At 38.6% G+C, this 18,865-nt stretch overlaps 1 protein-coding gene across 1 annotated transcript; it reads right to left on the bottom strand.

Annotated features, from left to right (window-relative positions):
- Positions 1-1,554: 1,554 nt before the first annotated feature.
- LOC139712621 (uncharacterized) lies at positions 1,555-5,134 on the bottom strand. The gene is made up of 4 exons (XM_071624431.1): positions 4,774-5,134; positions 3,797-4,266; positions 2,525-2,958; positions 1,555-2,020 (listed from the first exon to the last, which is right to left on the bottom strand). The coding sequence occupies exons 1-4, from the start codon at positions 5,132-5,134 to the stop codon at positions 1,555-1,557; spliced, it is 1,731 nt and encodes a 576-aa protein (XP_071480532.1).
- Positions 5,135-18,865: the final 13,731 nt, after the last annotated feature.

The raw sequence follows: 18,865 nt of genomic DNA, 5'->3' as shown, positions 1-18,865 counted from the left end.
CGGACAAAATAAAGAATACGAAATCTCTGCTTGTTTGGTTATTTGTTTATCTCAACTTGATAAGGATGAAAACTGACAACATGATACAGATCTCAAAATGACAAACTCATATCTCTGGACAGCACGGAAAACTTCAAGCTTTTTTTAATTGCTTTTAATTAAGTACACGTTCACTCGAATTAAACATCTTATGAGAAGGAGAAAATAAGTCCACCGGGAAAAAAAAAATCCAACAAAGATGAAACAGGTTTCTCAGACCTCATTCTGTAAATTCGTAAACGGGTTTTGCTTACTGTGTGTCTTGTATAAAGTATCCTCTTACATGAAAATATGATTTTTACATAATACCTATGCAAACTTGCAGTCAACACAGGCAGTCAATACCCGTCCTGTCAAAGGACTCTAATGAGAACCAACACTGCGCTGTTAATACATGTACCCGTAGGTCCATCTTGTCTAAGTATACCATATACCACTCATCGTTAATATGATTACCTAAGCTATGTGTTTGAAGATTTGTCCTACTTTTTACTTTTTTGGTAGTTATTGTTCGTTTGTTTGTTGAACACAATCACCTGTGAGTGAAAAAGCAATGACAATCAATTAAAGAGCATGGTACATTATGTTTATGATCGTAAGGACATACGCAGCCTATATGGAAACAGACATGACTTAATCAAGGAAAACATATTTTTTTATCACATCAATCTCTGAGAAGTTGATGCATAGAAATCCATGCTCACAGTGTGATGCTGGTGGTCGCAACAATAACTAAGACTCGAAAATGCATGATATGTCTTTGTGATAATTCTCTGATTCTTCATGAAATCCTAAGGGCTTTAAAGTGATTGCTATAAGTGGTTCTGTACACTGGAATCTTAGTTGCCAAATTACCCCATCAAGAGTAATCATTTTTGCATATTGGTGGTCCGACATCGATTTATATGGCCCTGAGCCACCGCTTATGTCGACCCTACCTTGTGATGCCATTAACCAAGTCTTGTTTACAGTATGGCTTCATAGATCATAATTTAGTAGATAAAACTGTCTGCGGGGCTCCATCTAAGAGAATTTGTTAGTCACGTTTGAGCGGGAGAAGCTCGTAGCTGTTTGTCATTTGAAGATGACAACAAAACCCCCTAAGAAACTTCTTAAATAATCTGTTTGTGTTCACTTTCTAGTAACTATGGTCAATATTCCATGTATAAATGTAAATCTTTGTTAGTTCACACAAAATCACGCACACAGCATTCTAATATACTAACACGTTGGTTCCTTTGCGAAATATTTACGCAAAACCATAAGCTCAAACATAAGTGTAGGTAATCATGAGTCCATAGAAGCAGGCATATCACATCTCATCTTCTGTACTATCGCGCTGATGATATACTAACAAAATAAACATAAAATTAACCAGAATGGACACGAAAAGACCCCAAATTAACCATGAATTAAGATTCAAAATCTTTGCCGTATACGTTTATATTTACCGTAAAAGCAACTTAATTGAAAGAAAGTAAAGTATCGCTTGCTGTCTGTCTAATTTCTGCGAGCTTATCTCCTCCACCATAAGGGAAATTTCTTTATGTACTCATCCCGCATCGCTGGGATGATTCCCTTCCGGAAGGCAACATCCAGGAGCTCGTCTGCATCCTTGATGTTTGGATATTGATGAAGCGCCCACTTCAGGTAAGTCTCGAACTCGTTCCAATCCACCGCGCCATCGTTGTCCATATCGATGGCCGAGAGCGCTTTCTTGCTGTCCCAGCAGCGGTAGCAGGAGAAGTAGGGCGCCATGAAGCCGTTGTAGAAGGAGTCGAACTCGAGCATGTTGTCCCTCTTCTTCCTGTCCTTCAAGTCCCACTCGTCCCACGTTTCACGAATTTCTGCCATCAAGGACTGGGCATGTGGTGCCTTCAGCTTGAAGTTTTCGATGGCGTCTCGCATTCGGACGTTCAACTTTCCGCCGGCTCGATCGAGCAGCAAGGCCAGTCCCACCATGCTCATGTATTCCTCCTTCCTGAACCATTACACAATGAAAGGAAAGAAATCATGATATGCATAAATTGCGACGACACCCGCTGAGTCAAGTTCATCTTTGTTACACTTCATTCAAAAGCTATGCAAATTTGCAAATGTATGGAACAAGACCTACATTTCAGTCCTTCCGCGCTACGTTTATATCTTGTTTACATAATGGTAAGAATAATGAAAATAAAATGAGATTGCAGTTGATTGTTCAGATCTTACGGACTTAGGCAAAGCACATTGGGTTTTTAATAATTATGCCAGCGACAATAGGTAGTTGTCCTTTTCAGCAGTAAAGTAAAACAAAGGGATGCATTTCAGAACGTGATTTATCGATTTTAATCTGATGTTAATAATGTTACATTTTCATATGGCGAGTCCACGAACCTACATACATTGTAGTTCAGCTGCAATTTTTCTTTAAAGGGCAATTGATTTGAAGTAGAAGTCGAAGAAGCAGAGCTGGATTAAAAATAAATCGGCATTATTTTCTCACCTGCCACTCCGAAGATCTGCAAGGATGAGCTCCTTCATTTTGTATGCCAGATCCAAGCTAAACTGTGGGTCTTTTCCAAAGAGATCGACAAGTCGCTTTTGGATCATCTCCTTGCTGGCCATGGTAGTGATGCGAACGGGAGCTTCCTCACCAAAGAAGGTTGCGAAGTCGAACTCCTCGGGCTTGAGATCGAAGACGAAGTCTACAGCTCTAGCACCAAAGACTGGTTGTTTGATGTGGGGATCCATTCCCGTGGTGATCCTGGTCACATTAATAGCGGCTTGTCGCAGGTAGGTGCAGTTAAATTTCTTCAATACCTTCTTGTTGCCAAGACGGATGAGGTTCAGGAGGGTTACACAGGATGGGGCGTTACCCATGGAAGCACCCTCAGCACAGACACTGGCCCAGACGCCATCAGCGCCATCCATCAGAATCTGAAACGCAAACAATTCACGGAATAAGATGAGTCACCATTTACCGCTTCTATGCACTTGAGGACGATTCACCATTCTAGATCGTTTTTAAACCTAAATGTGCTCAGGTACTTGGCTCTTTTTCATCATCACTCGTAAACTCTTGTGTGATTTGTAAGAATACACGCGTGAAGCAGCGAACTTCATTCCAATACGAAGGTCATGGCGACACAATGGGGTGGGGGGGGGGGGGAGGGTTGGTAATTTCTATCTATTGACAATTCGTATCCAGACATCTGTGCCATACGGCGAACAAAACACAGTAATAAGGTTGTGGAATACAACGATATTATAAACGTTACTCAACGGCGAGAAAATATTTTTGTGACCAAGTTCGTTGTGCTTGTGATGCCGTTTTCGGGTGCATGAGACCGACACCTACGAGTCATACGGCCCATGAGTTTGACACTAAGCAAACAAAGCCCACCAAACCGACACATTAAACCCCGTGTTGTATTTGTCGAACTCGTGGGTTATTTTTACCTTGTGTCGGTCTCGGGGGCTGCATTTGCCTTGTGTCTAACTCGAGGGCTGTAGGACTCGTGGACTGTATTACTCATGGGTGTCGGTCTTGTGGGATGACCCCGTTTTTTGTTCATTCTACTTTCAGCTTCATAACCAACCTACTCGCCAACCTTAATCGTTACTTGAAGTTTTTTCGTTGTTTTTTAAGGGGGAGGGGGCAAGGGGAAGTGTTGCTAGCTTTAATGAGTAGGTCTTTTCTCAACGGATCCTCCGAGGTTCACTACGTTTTACTCTGCTACCTCACGGTGAAAATGCCTTGGCAATGTTGACTCACCTGTAGTGCTGTCATATCACAGAGGCCAAACTTCTCGTGGACGTGAGCGAGCAAGTGGCCTTTCCAGTCATTGGCGTCCATGACCATCCGGATGTACTTGGCCCACATGCCGCACTCCTCCGGAACGGACTTTCCCCTTGGCTCCTCAAACATCATACCAAAGGGACGTCGACTTGGCGGAAGCTTGGCCAGGAAATTGGTGACCTTGAACACTCGGTCGCTGTCTTCGGGCATGACGTCGGGTAAGTCGCGGAAGCTGAACATCACCTTTGCCTTCGGGCTGAGATTGTCGAAACACCAGTCGTTCCATTTGCTGAGCAACTGACACATGTCATCTATGGAAAACTTGGTGAAATCGTAGACTGTATCACCAAGATCGACTTCAAAGATTACGCTGTAGAGGCCAGCTGGTTTTAGTTTCCTGATACCTACCGGTACATTCTCGAAGTCGGGTACCTTGCCCTTCGTACCTGTTGATTAAGACACGACACCAAAGTGAGCATTACTTTCAAATTGGAAACTTGTGCTTATGTATTTTTCGAGAGTTGATGCAAGCAATAACATAGTAAACAATGTCTCATTCTTAAAAAGTGACCAGTTCTTCCTCTTCCCATAGAGAAATCTGGTCATATCTATACCGTATAGTGATTTACCCATTAAAGCTGATTGCATGTTGTCCTAATATTGATAAATGGTCATTTCTACTCCTGGTGGCGTGAAATGATACATCAGCATTGTATTACTACACCAATATTGAGAAAAGGTGGTGGATCTTTTCTCTCTCTCTCTCTCTCTCTGTCGTTTTGATACCAAACCCACTGTCAGAAACAGTCCCCTAGACCTGTTCTCTTTTCAACGCGTGTAGAGATTAGAATAATCGATTTGTATCTTTAACACTTCTGTATTGAGAAGCATTTTTCTTCAAAACATTGTTTTTATGATGTTTTGGAAGTTTTAGAAGCTGATGATGTACGTACTTTCTGTGATTTCCGAGAAAGCCCAGAGGCCATCTGGATCCTCGCCCTTTTCCTTCAGCTGCATGATGAAGACATCATCCACGCGGGTCATGTGGGAGAAGGAGGCCACGATGGTGTGCTTAAAGCCGCATTTCTTCACCTCGTTGTAAATCTTCCACTTGTTTTCTAGGGTGTGGCCCCTCAGTTGCCCTACGGTGCTCTCCCGGATCGAGTTGTCCAGCACGAAGATGTCCAGGTCACGGAGAGTCTGGTACTTCTCCACTGCTCTTCGAGCATCGTTCTCGTAGCGCTTAACAAGTGCGTGTTCGCTTACAAGCGTATGCTGGTTGGCATCAAGCTTTCGCTTCTTTGAAGAAGCCATTCTTGTAGGCAATTTGATCTCAAAGAGAGGAAAGATATAAAAGCCATTAAGTCAACATCTGCAAAGCCCACATATAGTCCTCCCATCCCAGCCCCAAGACTTGAAAAAGAGATTTGGTAGAATAAGAGGACCTCGGATTTGGACCATAGTCATCAAGATTCTTGCTCGAAATGCAGTGATCGACTAGAAGTAATTGCTGACCCCTCATTTGTACCACTCGTGGATCATTGATTCACGGACATAGGACTACTGCTCTTCTGACAAACAGGTAGTTTGAACAGTGATTGATAACTGAAGTTCTATCCTTTGTCACGAAATGAGGGAAGTGGGCGTCATTGATATTATGCTCTGTCCAAAATAAAAATAGGTTTGATTTGAATTGAATTGAATATCTTTCAGAAATATATCTTTTTCATCTCCTTTACGCCTCTCTCTTCCCCTATCATGATCCTTCTCTTATTTATCCATCTATATCACAGTCTTTCTCTATCTCTCTCTCACACACACACACACAAACACAAACACACACACACAATATTTCTCTTTATTCCAAGAGAGCACAAAATAGTGTTTCTGTTTCAACCTCTTTCTCTTCAATTGCCGAAACGACGTTATTCTTGTCTGTTATATCAACATTTTCCACTGGTTGTAATCATTGCATGAACATGTCAAATGCTGCACAACATTCCCCTGCCTTGTCAGAGTAGTTTATTGGGGGTGGAGGCAAGAGATGAATTAGTGAGTAAGGCAAAATGGGGAATAGGTGAACATAAATCCATAACTATTTAGAATAAGAATATTCTGTTAGAGTGTAGGAAGTGATTATCTCTTTCCCCTGATTTTCCAGTAAAATATCAATATAGTACTATAACAAATAGGTAACGATCTCCCAGACGTTTTCATGTTTTCCCCTAGATAACAAACATCACACAAACAAACATATTTGCTTGCTCAGACACTTGGGGATTATGGAGGCCAAAACAGCACATGTTCAATTGTCAATCACAATAATGCCGCATAATTATGTGTGTATGTATATTATGCGCATACATTCAAGATGATTGTATGCAAAAAAATAAAAATAAGTAAAGATTATTGACAACAAGAAGAAAGTGTGTGTTTGTGTACGTATGTTTGTGTCTGAGTCTTATACACTGAAATTCATCCAACTTTCCTTTAAGGTAGATATTTCTGCCGGTAAAAACAAAGCTCATGCTTGTAAATGGACTTTCGGAGAAGGCTGATTGTTATGTAACTTTGTGTTTGATAATTTGGCATGACATTTTTTCCTGCTGAATTTGGTAGCAGTCATCGCCTAATCACCCTAAAGTTTGAATTTATCAATATTAAGTTCACATTGCCGAAGTTGTTGATCGCCTTTTACCTTTTGTACTGTTCTGTGTAGCGGCTATTCCCACCTCTTACACTGTCAACTTCATGAATTTTGGTTTCTTAAGCGAATGTGGGCCTCACCACCCTTTCAGATGAGAGAGTTCTCGTATCGCTTTACCACGTATGGCTTATGATGTATGGATAACAGCACGGGTTTTTATTTCCTGCCTGAATGTTCGCAAATTGATACATCAGTATTCAATATAACACTTTTTTCTTTAATTAAGGGCATTATTTACCATTTGCAGATGAAACAAAAATCCAGTTTTAGTGCTTCAGAATAGTTCCAAAATGTGAGTTAGGGATATAAACAACCAATGTGAAAATCTGAATCAGCATAATTAATGTTGAGTAATGTTAAATATATAAAATGGGAACAATATTTACAATAAAAATGTTTCTAGACTAAATCGTCTTTTGTATGGTTTAATGCCAAAAAGTGATATTTTCATATTTTAGGCTGTATTGCGAAATTTTTCCATGATGGGATGCTTTGTGATACAACTGACCTGCACATATTATGCATCAGATGTGATGTCTCGAACCTTTTTAAAATCAGTGCTCCCAATGGTAAATAGTACCTTTGAACGATGTTTTGAGCATCGTGTTGGACGATTATGCTATACCCATATGACCTTTTTGTTTTGGGGTTTTTGTTTGTTTGTTTATTTGTTTGTTTGATCGTTTGCTTTGTCTGAAAGCTCTTACATATCCATACGTCGCATAAATAGGCGGGGCTTCTGGGGCGTGACTTCTACTACAGATAATATTCCAGAGTATAAGCACAGAGTATGAACACCGAGCGCAAAACCCTCACCAAGTTCTAAGCGAGCGCGACGTCGGAACAATTAAGGTGGTTCAAGAGATGGAGTTCCACCTGGCTGTAATTATTAAAACAATTATTAGTTTTCTATTGATGAACAAAAGAATTCCTCAGGTGTTTATGTGCCTTTAATGATTGGGGTTCGATGCCGCTTTGTCTTGCTGAGCAATTTGAAATTTCGTTTTAAACGTTAATGTAATGTATACTAGGCTGTGATATATTTGCTTTTTTATCTATTAATGAGATGGAATACCCAACAAGTGCAAAAGAGTGAATCAAAGCTTTATCATGTGAATGTGTTTAAACCTGTACCCTCCTTTCCGTAGGATTCCCACAAATTAAACTGATCTGGAATAATCTTCAAGAACAATTCTTTTTTAAGAGATGTATCAGATTAGTGTCCCGGCGTGTCCAGTCGAGGAATTTTCATTGTTATCTAATCATTTTTTGTGCAATTTCGATTCGCGCATCCCATTTCTTTACCATTATTACAGATAATCACCTACCTTTTATAAGTAGGGATGGCGAAAAGTAATTGCCATTAGAAAATATCCTTAGTTAACCGTGGCTGGTGATTATGCAATGAGACGCGAGTTTGTTTTGTTTTGTTTGTTTTGTTTTTTATTGTTTCATATTCCACATTTCAACAAATATACCGAACATAAACATCACAATACAAAAGCCTGGATGAATTGTCAAGTACAGCTTATAAGACAATAAAACGTGAAATATGAGGAATCTACATGGAAGCATTGCTTGTAGGGTGTAGATTCCCAGATGCGGATGTGAGATTATTTATTACTTGGTATATGTAATTAAAGGAATGACAATTTGTGAATTGGAGAAATATAAACGCCAAAAAGTAAAAAGAAAAAAAAAACCCAAAGAAAAACAATGTCCGCGGCACAAGACTTCTTGAGAGTTGCGTGATCACCGAGTCAGTTGTCTTGCTATCTGAGCGGCAGATCCTGTTTGCTCTAAACATTTTCGTGTGGCGGCATCGAAGATGGATTCAAAGAAAAATGGGACCGTCGTGAGTTGTGACTCCATTCTCATGAATCTCCTTGGACTATATGCTTCCATACGATTATTGAATAAAGGGGTGTTGCGTCTAAATGGACTCAGATCAATACGTCTAGTTAATCCATACGTCTTATGAATGTTTGAGAAGTCGATACGTCTGGACCACGGTTCTCTCTGGTTTGTTCATAAGGTAAGAACCATCCAGGCCCGCACAAAACTCCTCAACAAAAACTCAAGGTTGGTAGCACCGCTTTGCAAATTAAATTCCTTTATCCAGCTTTGTTTTGGCGACGTACATTTTCAGTATTCTTACGGAGCCTGGTATATATCGATCACGTCTTTAAATAGCTATTTCCGATCGATAGGCTTTGTCAGCGATCAATACCCGCCACAACGTGTTTTTCAAAACAGTGTTTCAGATTGGAACACATAGTGGATATGAATGCGGAGTTATATCCATATATGGATTATTACAAGAAAGGACTTAATTATTCAGATGTTTCGAGTATTCGAAGAATATATGAAGCACTTCCAGCTGATTGGAAAGGGAATACAGAGAACATAGATGTAGAGAATGATACAAGCGTTGATGAAATTACTTTTATGAGAAATGTGAGGAAAATCCTTCTGCTGGATAAGATAACCTCCACAGATATCTCGGCCCTATGCTGAATTGGTGAAGAAGCGAAGGTATCAACCTTTTTTATGAGAGCAAGAAGTAGCATGGTCCTTGAGTTCTGTTTTGAGAGATATTCAATTTAGATTATTGCGTGGAATAGTGGCTACAAATCATTACTCATACAAATCTAAATTTGTAAATGATAGTCTATGTCCCCTTTGCCATTAAGAGGAAGAGATTTGAAAGCGCTTATTTTATACATATGAATTTGCTAGGATTTTTTGTTGTTGTAATTATTATGTTGATTTGCAACAGTTGAGTTGGGAAGAGTTTTTTTAATTAATTTACCAGACAAAGGAAAAGCTAAATAGATAATCATGTAATAGTTTTGGTTAAGAAATTACATTTTAGGGAGGACAAATAACACACCGCCAACTAAATATTTGATTAAAAGTTTTGTAGAACAAGATAATTTAGAAGAAGAAAAGTTAGCAATTATACACAATTATTGCAACTGATTGACAAATTGCCCTACATCGACGTAAATAAGCACTGAATTGATCAGTGTTTTAGTAGTAGCCATGATAAAAAAATCATGGGCGTACATACTCGGGCAGGATTCGTACTCACGACCTCCTGATCAGGAGGTCGTGGGTTCGAATCCTGCTCGAGTATGTACGCCCATGATTTTTTACCATGGCTACTACTAAAACACTGATCAATTCAGTGCTTATTTACGTCGATGTAGGGCAATTTGTCAATCAGTTGCAATGAAAACATCTCGACGGAAGAACTTCATAAATTTGAATATATACAATTAGTTTCCAATACATTTGAAAAAGTGGGAAAACTAGAAACCCTTCTGAGGTAATTCTGTTTGGTTGGTATAATGTTGAAAATCCAGTAAGACGTGCCTTTCGACACACTCGAACTGAGATATATGCAGGACATAAAGATATTTCATCCGCCGCGTGCAACTGAGCTAACGTGAATTCAAGTCAATAATTATTTCACAGTGATTTGATTATAGTTTAATGCCCTTTAAAAGCGCCCCTAATATACGTGCACGTCCTTTAACAAAAATGAAAGTGTGCTTTCGCGTGTGCAAGTCAGGTTTATGACAGGAGAGCAAAGAATATGAATAACCCGGAAATAAAAAGTCAGAGGTAGAAAGACGAATAGGAAGACAATTCATTGAAGATGATGAACACTAAAGCAACATCTACTAAAATATAAAAACATATTTTTCTTCACTCTCACCAAATCTTTCAAACTTTGTAAAGCGAATAGAAGTATGAATAGGAAAGGGAAATGACGACAAAGCTTAATTTTTTTTTTTTGTGTGTATAATATTACAAGGAAATACTTTGTGTCTCGTCTGTTTTTAATAATACAAAGAATGTAATCATTTAGCTAAAGTATTTAGCTCAGATGTTTTAGGCTGTTCAGGTGGGCATTTCATGAAGTGTTTTCCGGATATTTTTACCTCTCAGCTAATCAGAATACAGTCACAGCATTCATTGTATTTCCTAACACTCTCTGCTATGGTTCCATGACATTTGCTCCTGCGACAATTGCTCTCATGAAACATCTGCACACTAATCCAAACATATATTTTACCCACAAGCATAGGCCTAACCCTTAACCTAATTTTAATCTTCACATCAAACTTAACCTAAAATCCTGTCACAACCCTTATTCTCATCCTAGATCCTTGGAGTAATTGTCGCAGGAGCAAAATGTGTCACCCCATGCTATCACAAGCCACGTCCCCCCCCCCCCCATCGCTATGACTCCATAGGCTAGAGTTAAGCACACAAACATACACACACACACACACACACACACACACACACACACAGCACTTTACCCGGACATTATGACAATGAAGCCACGTTACAATAATGTCGATGTATTTTGACCCCATTCTTTTGTTATCATTTTTGTAAAACTTATATTGAGTTGGTTGAATATTACTGGTGCCACTATTCGGAGCATTAACCGCAGAAGATCATGAAGCATGTCCATTCAAAATCAGGATCATTCAAAGGCAGGTAAGGTGTAACAATGAGGAATGATTGAGGAATCATGTAAAAATGCAAACCCTCGCCCTGCTTCAGCAGTTTTCAGGACAATCGCAGATAGCTATCAATAATGTCACAATTCAATTTTCATGAGGGTTTTAATAGAGTGTGACTATCAAAAAGGGTTTTGATAATGTGTGACTATCGAAAAGGGTTTTAATAGAGTGTGACTATCTGATAATACGCCGCTCGCACTTGTACAATTAAGTTTAAACCTTTTTCAATAAAATCAAATTTTTCAACCATTGTAAAAAACACCACAAAGCACAAATTCCGTCGAATATGTCATAGAAAATAATAGTATAGGTGACTTACATCACAAATCCAACAAAAAACTCGCACACCCTGATTACATTTGAGGGCTCAAAGTAGGCGAAATGGGTCAACCTTGTCAATTTTAAGTTGTCGACTTTTTTTTGAAAGAACATTTCTTCTTCAAGATAATTCTAAATGACTTTTAGCATTTTAGTAGAACATATTTTTGTAGGATAGAGTGATTATGGTTATGTATGGTTAAGAGGCCCCTTTTCATTTCTTACAAACCCGTGTACACACTCTCCTCTTTCAACTCTGATAACTAGTGGAAAAGATGCTGCTTTGAGAGTTAGCATTAGTCATGAAAAGAATATGCTATAAACGGAAAGTGCAAAATTTCGATTTGATCTGATGATCTCTTTAGTGAGGTTGCTACAGAGTTTCACATCTTGATTATTGTCTGTACCATTAATTGCAGCCCACAGCCTGGTGAGATTAAGCAGTTGAAAAGACCTCAAAATTTAAAGCCTCTTTAGTCACTTTTTTTTTCAGAACGTGTACTTTTTTCGATTATTTTGATAACACTTCTCTATGAACACCTCCCTTGTCAGACCAAGGAGGTTCAAAGAATGGAGTCACAACTGTCATTCCTTTGAATCCATGTTCGATGCCGCCACTCGAAAATATTAAAAGCGTGTGCCAAACTGGATCCGCCGCACAGATACGAAGACAATCACCTCGTGACTCATTGCATAATCACTAATTACTTGAATATTAAAGGAAAATATGTCTTTTTGATGCTTATTGCTTTTCATCATCCCTACTCATAAAAGATAAGTGTTATTATAATGGTAAAGACATATAGGGATGGGCGAATAGAAATTTAGCAAAAATGAAAATTACTCGATAAGACATACTTTTCGGCTCCAATCTTATTTATCTTGCTATAAACAACTGTACTTGACAATTTTTCCAAATCCAGTTTTATTTGTGTGAATCATGCGGAAAGGTATGATAAAATCGGCTTTCCAGGAGGGTAGTTTAAACCCTATCACATGATGGAGCTCAGATTTATACTTTGCACATATTTCTGGACGGTATTGACTTTTGTTTTGTATGTTTTGTCATTAAGTGATATTTGTTTTTATCTAATAGACAAACGAGTAAAATATAACCAACATTACATTAACGTTCAAAACGAATCTTCAGATTGCTCAGTAAGAAGGCGAAATTGAACCCCGATCATCAAATTCACAATAACACCTGTGGAATTCTTATTGTAAATCAATAGAAAATTTACAACTATTTGAATTATCATAGTCAATTGGAACTCCATCTCTTGAACCTCCTTGGTCATACATAGCTTTATGCACTGAAATTTGTCTTACCAGTTATACAGGACTTGCTTAGACGAAAGACGAAGTGAGTGCTTCACTCGACGACGACTTCCGTCCAGTTGAAGAGCGAGTAGATGAACCGCACACCAGCAGGTCTGAGGAGGCAATGCGTGCCCCCGGTTGGAGCAAGCGCCTTAATAAGTCCTCCTACCAATCCCAAGATGCCAATGAAGTGTGAACCTTCTTTTGATATCGGCATTCAGGGATCATCTCCAAAGCTCCAGGGATGGTATGAGACACTTCCTAGTATGACTTTGTGTGTGAGCAGAAAAATAAAACCGAAAATTTACTATATAAACCGGTATGTTGGTTTGAATTGATCTGCCGTGATGTAATAATTCTTCATACAATTCTTAATTGTGCTTGTCAGCACATCCGCCAGCAACCTATTGGTAAAGAACCCATCTCACTGGGGAAGACTTAACGCCGAGAATCCCTCGACTCGAGCAACTCGAAAGACCAACAACAACAACAAAAACAACAAAACCAACACACACACAAACACACACACAAACACATGAAGAAAAGGCTTGCTTTCACACCAAGAAGGCGACTTCAGAGATGTCTCCAAATAAGATGATAATTTGCTTAGAAGTCGCAGAGATGTCGCCACGACGTCTCCTAGAAGTCCTTTCAGGCGCGGAGTAGGTCGCCACTTGGTCTCCGCGAAGTCGCGGAGGCATCTGGAGCCGCGCAAGACTTGGGAGACTCAAATCGCCAACATGCATGTCACCAATTTAGTTAGTATCCATCCCAATGCGCATAATAAACACTAAAGCAAATATATAGTTTGTTACTGCATACAATGCATATGGAATAGATGCTTCCCCGAGTGTTGCTTGAGAGGCTTCTGGAGGCTTCTGGAGTGTTGATTGACAGGCTTCTTCTCTGGTCATCTGGTCTTATGCAAAGTCATTCTCTGTTCAAACATGAATTCCATTTGTAGCGTCGGGCAACCTTATATATGCATTATGTCTCTTTGAAACGAGTGAAGCGCCTGACCAACTGAGAAAATAAGGTCATTTTCCGAAATGTGCAAAAGAGTTGATTACGAAATGTATATTATTATGGAAGAAAAAAAAAATCTTCAACATTTTCTCCGAGATTTTGTCATTTCATCTTGTTTCTTTCCCGTGTTTTGAAAGAACTCAGCAAAAAGAACCCAGCAAAAAGAAGGGGGGAAGAAAAAAAATAGGGGTTTAATGCAGGTATGACACCATAGTTGTGAAAACTATATATATTTCCGTCCCAGAAAATGATTTAGGCCCCTATAACACCTTTTCCGAATATGGAGTATAGATATTAATTTTACTCTGCCTGCACATAATATGACAAGACTTCACTGATGATACAAACTTATGATACATATAAGTTATTGTTGCCACAAATGTGATAGGCCTACTATCAGTATATGAGGTAGGCGATGACATGATGCGCATTGCTAGCTGACTTAAATGATAGTCCGATTATCATATAGAGTAGGCCCTACAGGGGTACATGTATGGAGGAAACTAATAGCTGAAACAGTTGCTGTCTCTTATTCTCATGAGGAACACGAGAGCGAGCGGTAGTTTATAGATGTGTATGTCATGTTCCTACCATAATGAAAGAAAATATAATCTACATCTCTATCATTTGGCAGACATTATAGTTTTAGATGGAAAAATACTAAAAGTTATGTTCAAATTGGCTTAAATAGAGTAGAATAACAACAAAACAAGCGCTTAAGTTTTCCCTAAATCAGACCTAAAATTAAAAAGTAACGGCAGCAATCATAATTATTATGCAAATTAGGGAAGATTATTACCTTCTCACGGTACATATTTCATCATTGTTACAGGTTCACGTGAATTTGTGTATTGATTATTTTGGCTATAAATTGTAATGATTGCGAGGGATTATTTCCATTTGCGAAGAATCGTCTTATATGTTTGTGTGCATGCGGTGCTGGTTTATATAAGGCCAAGTAAAAAAAGAAAGTAGTTTCTCGTCCGGGTTTTTTGAGCAAGGCGATGAGGGAGGTCCTTACTATTTGATATCGTACTATTTTTTCGAGGATTGTCAAAATGAAAGTAATATGTGTTTCTCGTCCGGTAATTCTGAGAAAGGTAACGAGAGAGGGCTTTACTATTTTCTATATCCAATTAATGAAATGAAATATCACTCTGGTAGCTGTGTTATGAGAGACCAGGTCCCAAGTGTATGTCTTGTCTGCACTCTGTGCATTTTCAAACAAACAGATATATGTACCATACTTGAAACGAAACTTCATGCATGGAGAAATACATTTGCTTTTTCTTTCCACCACAGATGTCAAGGGAAAATGACCATCTTAATACTGGTGTTTAGTGTTGTAATGGCATTTCTGATACCAGTGTACTTGCAATTCTGATGTATTGTGCTATTAATTGAAACAGGTATAAAACGTGCATGTCTTTCAACAAATGTACTCTCTAAAAAAAAATCGAGTGAAAATATTCACTCTTAAAAGAGTGAATACAAAAAAGAGTGAATTTCGAGTGAAATTGGAGTGAATTTTGAGTGAAAATGTTCATTTTCACTCATTTTGGAGTGACGTCAGGGATCACTCCAAAATCTTCGAGTGATCCCTGACGTCACTCCAAAATGAGTGAAAATGAGCATTTTCACTCAAAATTCACTCCAATTTCACTCGAAATGCACTCTTTTTTGTATTCACTCTTTTCAGAGTGAAAATTTTCACTCGATTTTTTTTAGAGAGTACGACTGAAATTAATTCCATGATATTAAAAACACTGCTTTATTTATAATTTGTGTTTGTGACTTTTTGACTCCACACAGCTGGTATGTATCTGCATTTCTTCATAATAATGGAGTACAATTGTAGCACATTCAACTGGAAACTGGCTTGTAATATTGCAGATGGATGTCAAAATGATACTGATATGGCATTATAACATTAAACATTTAAAGATGTTTCTTCATGTTCTAAAAAGACATTTGATAATCACTCATCATTTGGATGATAAATGATTGTATACCAAAACTACATAATTGTAGTAAAACATGTACCTGTGCTGGTAAGTCACATTCTCCCTTCATTTCTCCCATGGCCATCATTACAGTGCTACCAAGAAGCAGCAGTGATATAAACAGCAAAATACAACGTGTAATGACAATTTCAGTTCACGCTCATCAAAACTACTTACTGTGTATTACTTTTCAAAGTTTTGGCTATCAACATTCGTTCGTGGGTGTATTTTGTTTGTTCGTTTGTTTTGTGTGTTTTTCCCTCGTGAAAGACGTAATGATTTCTTCGTATCGAACGTAAACTGCATGTTTACCGTAAACAAGCCATTCAGCTCAGCTCAGCTATGGCGCATTCGATTCATCGAACTTGCAGTAACCTCTTATAGGCAGGAGCACATGGCGCATTCCTTTAAACTTGAAAGTGAAGCCACGTGTTTGCACATCGGCGCTTCCACACACAGCGCGGCATTTTGCGATCATCGTTATAGCAGACTTTCCGATTCCAGTCAGGGGAAAAGGAATTGGAATACTTCGGAAAATACTGATGTTTAAAATCCAATAAAATGAAAAAAGCCTGAAAACAACGCATGATTATGTTTTCATAGTAAACGATAATTGGAAACACGGAACAGAGCATTGCATCCGCTCACAAAGAAGCTCTCTTGAGAAGATGAAAGCATTCCACGTCCACTGCTAGATAGTGGAAGCTTCCATAATCAGCCCAGCAAGTTTTTGGAGGTACATACTTGCACTTGTACACATTTATTGCGAGAAAGCAATCAATCAACGCTGAACATTGCGTAGTTTGGCATCTTTATCGTGCTGGTGACAAGCTCGATGCTTCGGCATGTGTCATAACCTTATGTTTAGAGCCTGTAGGCCTCATAAGTCGACGAGTTTAATTCAAAATAGCAAAAAGAGGGGGATTGAAAAATAAGAATTCTGGTAGAAAAATACGAATTTTGGAGCTGCTGAGTACTAATTTGTGCTTCCAAAGGTTGGCAGCTCTGGTATTTAAAGCCGTTCGCTGTGCACACGTGCGCTTGAGATCGGTTCTCTCCATCACTGCACTCCACGATTTTTTTTTTTCCAGCTCCAGAACACGCGCATGCTATGCTGGCTGGCTGGTCTCCTCTATTATGTGGTTACATTGCGCAACGGTTGTAGCAGCACATGATGCGTGCAGCGCGGAGCAAGCAACAGCACGAGAAAACCGTACAAAAGGTGCTCAACGTCCTGTCTACATCACGACGTACCGAGTGCGCTGTACATCACAGCCCAGGCCGCGCCCGCCCGCCCGCGCCCATCCAACTACAGTTCAACTGCTTTGTGGGTCATTCCTTCTTGTCGAGCTCGCAGTGTGAAATGCATGCGTTATTACATACGCACTACAGAAGCTACAGCTGTACTACAGCTAAGTAGAGGACGCAAGGCGTAATTAGAAATGAGACATCACGATTGGTAGGTGAATTGTCGATTTTTTTTTTCGGCGGCCGAAAAAATAGTAAAATATCAAAAAAAGTCGATGCGGCAACTGAAAATCGATGTGGGCGGGGAGCGGACTGGGACGAGAATTATGAATTTCTTGGTATTTTGAGCGCCATTTTGAAAATAGTAAATAGTAAAAAAATCGATGCGGCGGCCAAAATCGATGCGCGCGAGGACGAGAAACTGGTTTCTTTTTTTTTTACTTGGCCTAATATACGTATATATATATATATATATATATATACATATATACTAGTATATGATCGCACCATTTAAGACGTAGTATGATGAACCTATATTCTGAACTTGTAAATGTTGCTATTCTGCCTTAAACTGAAATAAAGGAATGAACGGTGTCACGGTCTCACCCACTCCCAATGATCTGCACAAAGAAGAAGTCCACTCGAAAAATTTATACATTTCAAAAGAGAAGAAAAATTCCCTGCAGAACAGTGCAAAAATTTGGATGAGAAATGGAAAGCTATGACATAATATAATGTCAAAATTTGTCGGAAAACACTTCTTGACCAGTCTTTATGAATACTCAAAGCAGCAAGTTGATATCATCATCTCACGATTTCGCATTAATTTCATATACAATTACGACAAAAATCTGATATAATCAATTATATCAAAATAAAAAAGTTACCCCTGATATACTTTGGTATGGAAATTTGCTGTTACGTGTATTAACTGAGAGTAGCAATGATTCAAAATTTCATATATTTCAATTTCAATTTTGTTTTCATATTTCTCAATGAAAAATCAAATATAACGAAATTAGATAATACATGATATCCAGCTAGGAGGCATTTAATATTACAAAATGAAATAGGGCTTACATGATATCCAGCTGTAGGAGACAAACATAGAATATAATATTGCAAACATATAAAACATTATAGCGGTCGATCTCTGAAAGTTGGAATCTGAGAATAAATGCTAAAAAAAATATGAAGGAACCTACTTAAAAGCAAGCTTGCCGAGCGTAGGTCGACAACATACATTAAAAGTTGTGAGGGCATGGCATCATCAACTCGCTGATTTGAATACTCATAACGACTGGTCAAGAATTTTTTTCCGAACCCTCCCCCCCCCTCCAAATTTCAAACTGTCATATCTTTTTTAATTTTTATCTGATTTTGTCATTTTGGAACGTTCTGTAGGGAATTTCGTATGTATTTCTCTATTTGGGGGGGGGGGTGGTGGATTTCCTCTTTAAAAGACATAAGCGACGTCATATTCTATTTCTTCACTGTGTGTCAACTTGCCCAAAGGCTGTTCTCCAGAGAGTCCGCGAACCGAACAAAAAAAGAAAAAAACGCAAAGAATATACAATATAGAATCAGGTGAAACAAGGTAAAGCAAAAACAAAAACAAAACAAAAGGTGTATCTACAGAAAAAAAAACGGTTTCTAAACTAAGATTTAATCAAAATGGTGGGAGGGGGCACTGAAACATCTTTGCTTAAAAGAAGTTTTGATATAATGATAACTTTAATATTCAAATTCATGAAAATTTTTCCGTCGTGATGTTTTCATTGCAACTGATTGACAAATTGCCCTACATCGACGTAAATAAGCACTGAATTGATCAGTGTTTTAGTAGTAGCCATGATAAAAAATCATGGGCGTACATACT

Source organism: Diadema antillarum, unplaced genomic scaffold (genome assembly GCF_040938485.1).
Source record: "Diadema antillarum isolate AM-2024a unplaced genomic scaffold, OU_Dant_1.0 seq00001830_RagTag, whole genome shotgun sequence".
NCBI classification, from domain to species: domain Eukaryota; kingdom Metazoa; phylum Echinodermata; class Echinoidea; order Diadematoida; family Diadematidae; genus Diadema; species Diadema antillarum.
The sequence above is the reverse complement of the archived record's forward strand: the minus strand, read 5'-3'. Positions and strand labels throughout refer to the sequence as shown.

Excerpts from the sequence above, each read along its gene's own strand:
- LOC139712621 (XM_071624431.1), bottom strand. The coding sequence starts at position 5,134 with ATGGCTTCTTCAAAGAAGCGAAAGCTTGATGCCAACCAGCATACGCTT. Across the intron at positions 4,267-4,773 it reads TTTCTCGGAAATCACAGAAA|GTACGAAGGGCAAGGTACCC; the intron begins GTACGTACATCA and ends CTTAATCAACAG. Across the intron at positions 2,959-3,796 it reads GTGATATGACAGCACTACAG|ATTCTGATGGATGGCGCTGA; the intron begins GTGAGTCAACAT and ends TTTGCGTTTCAG.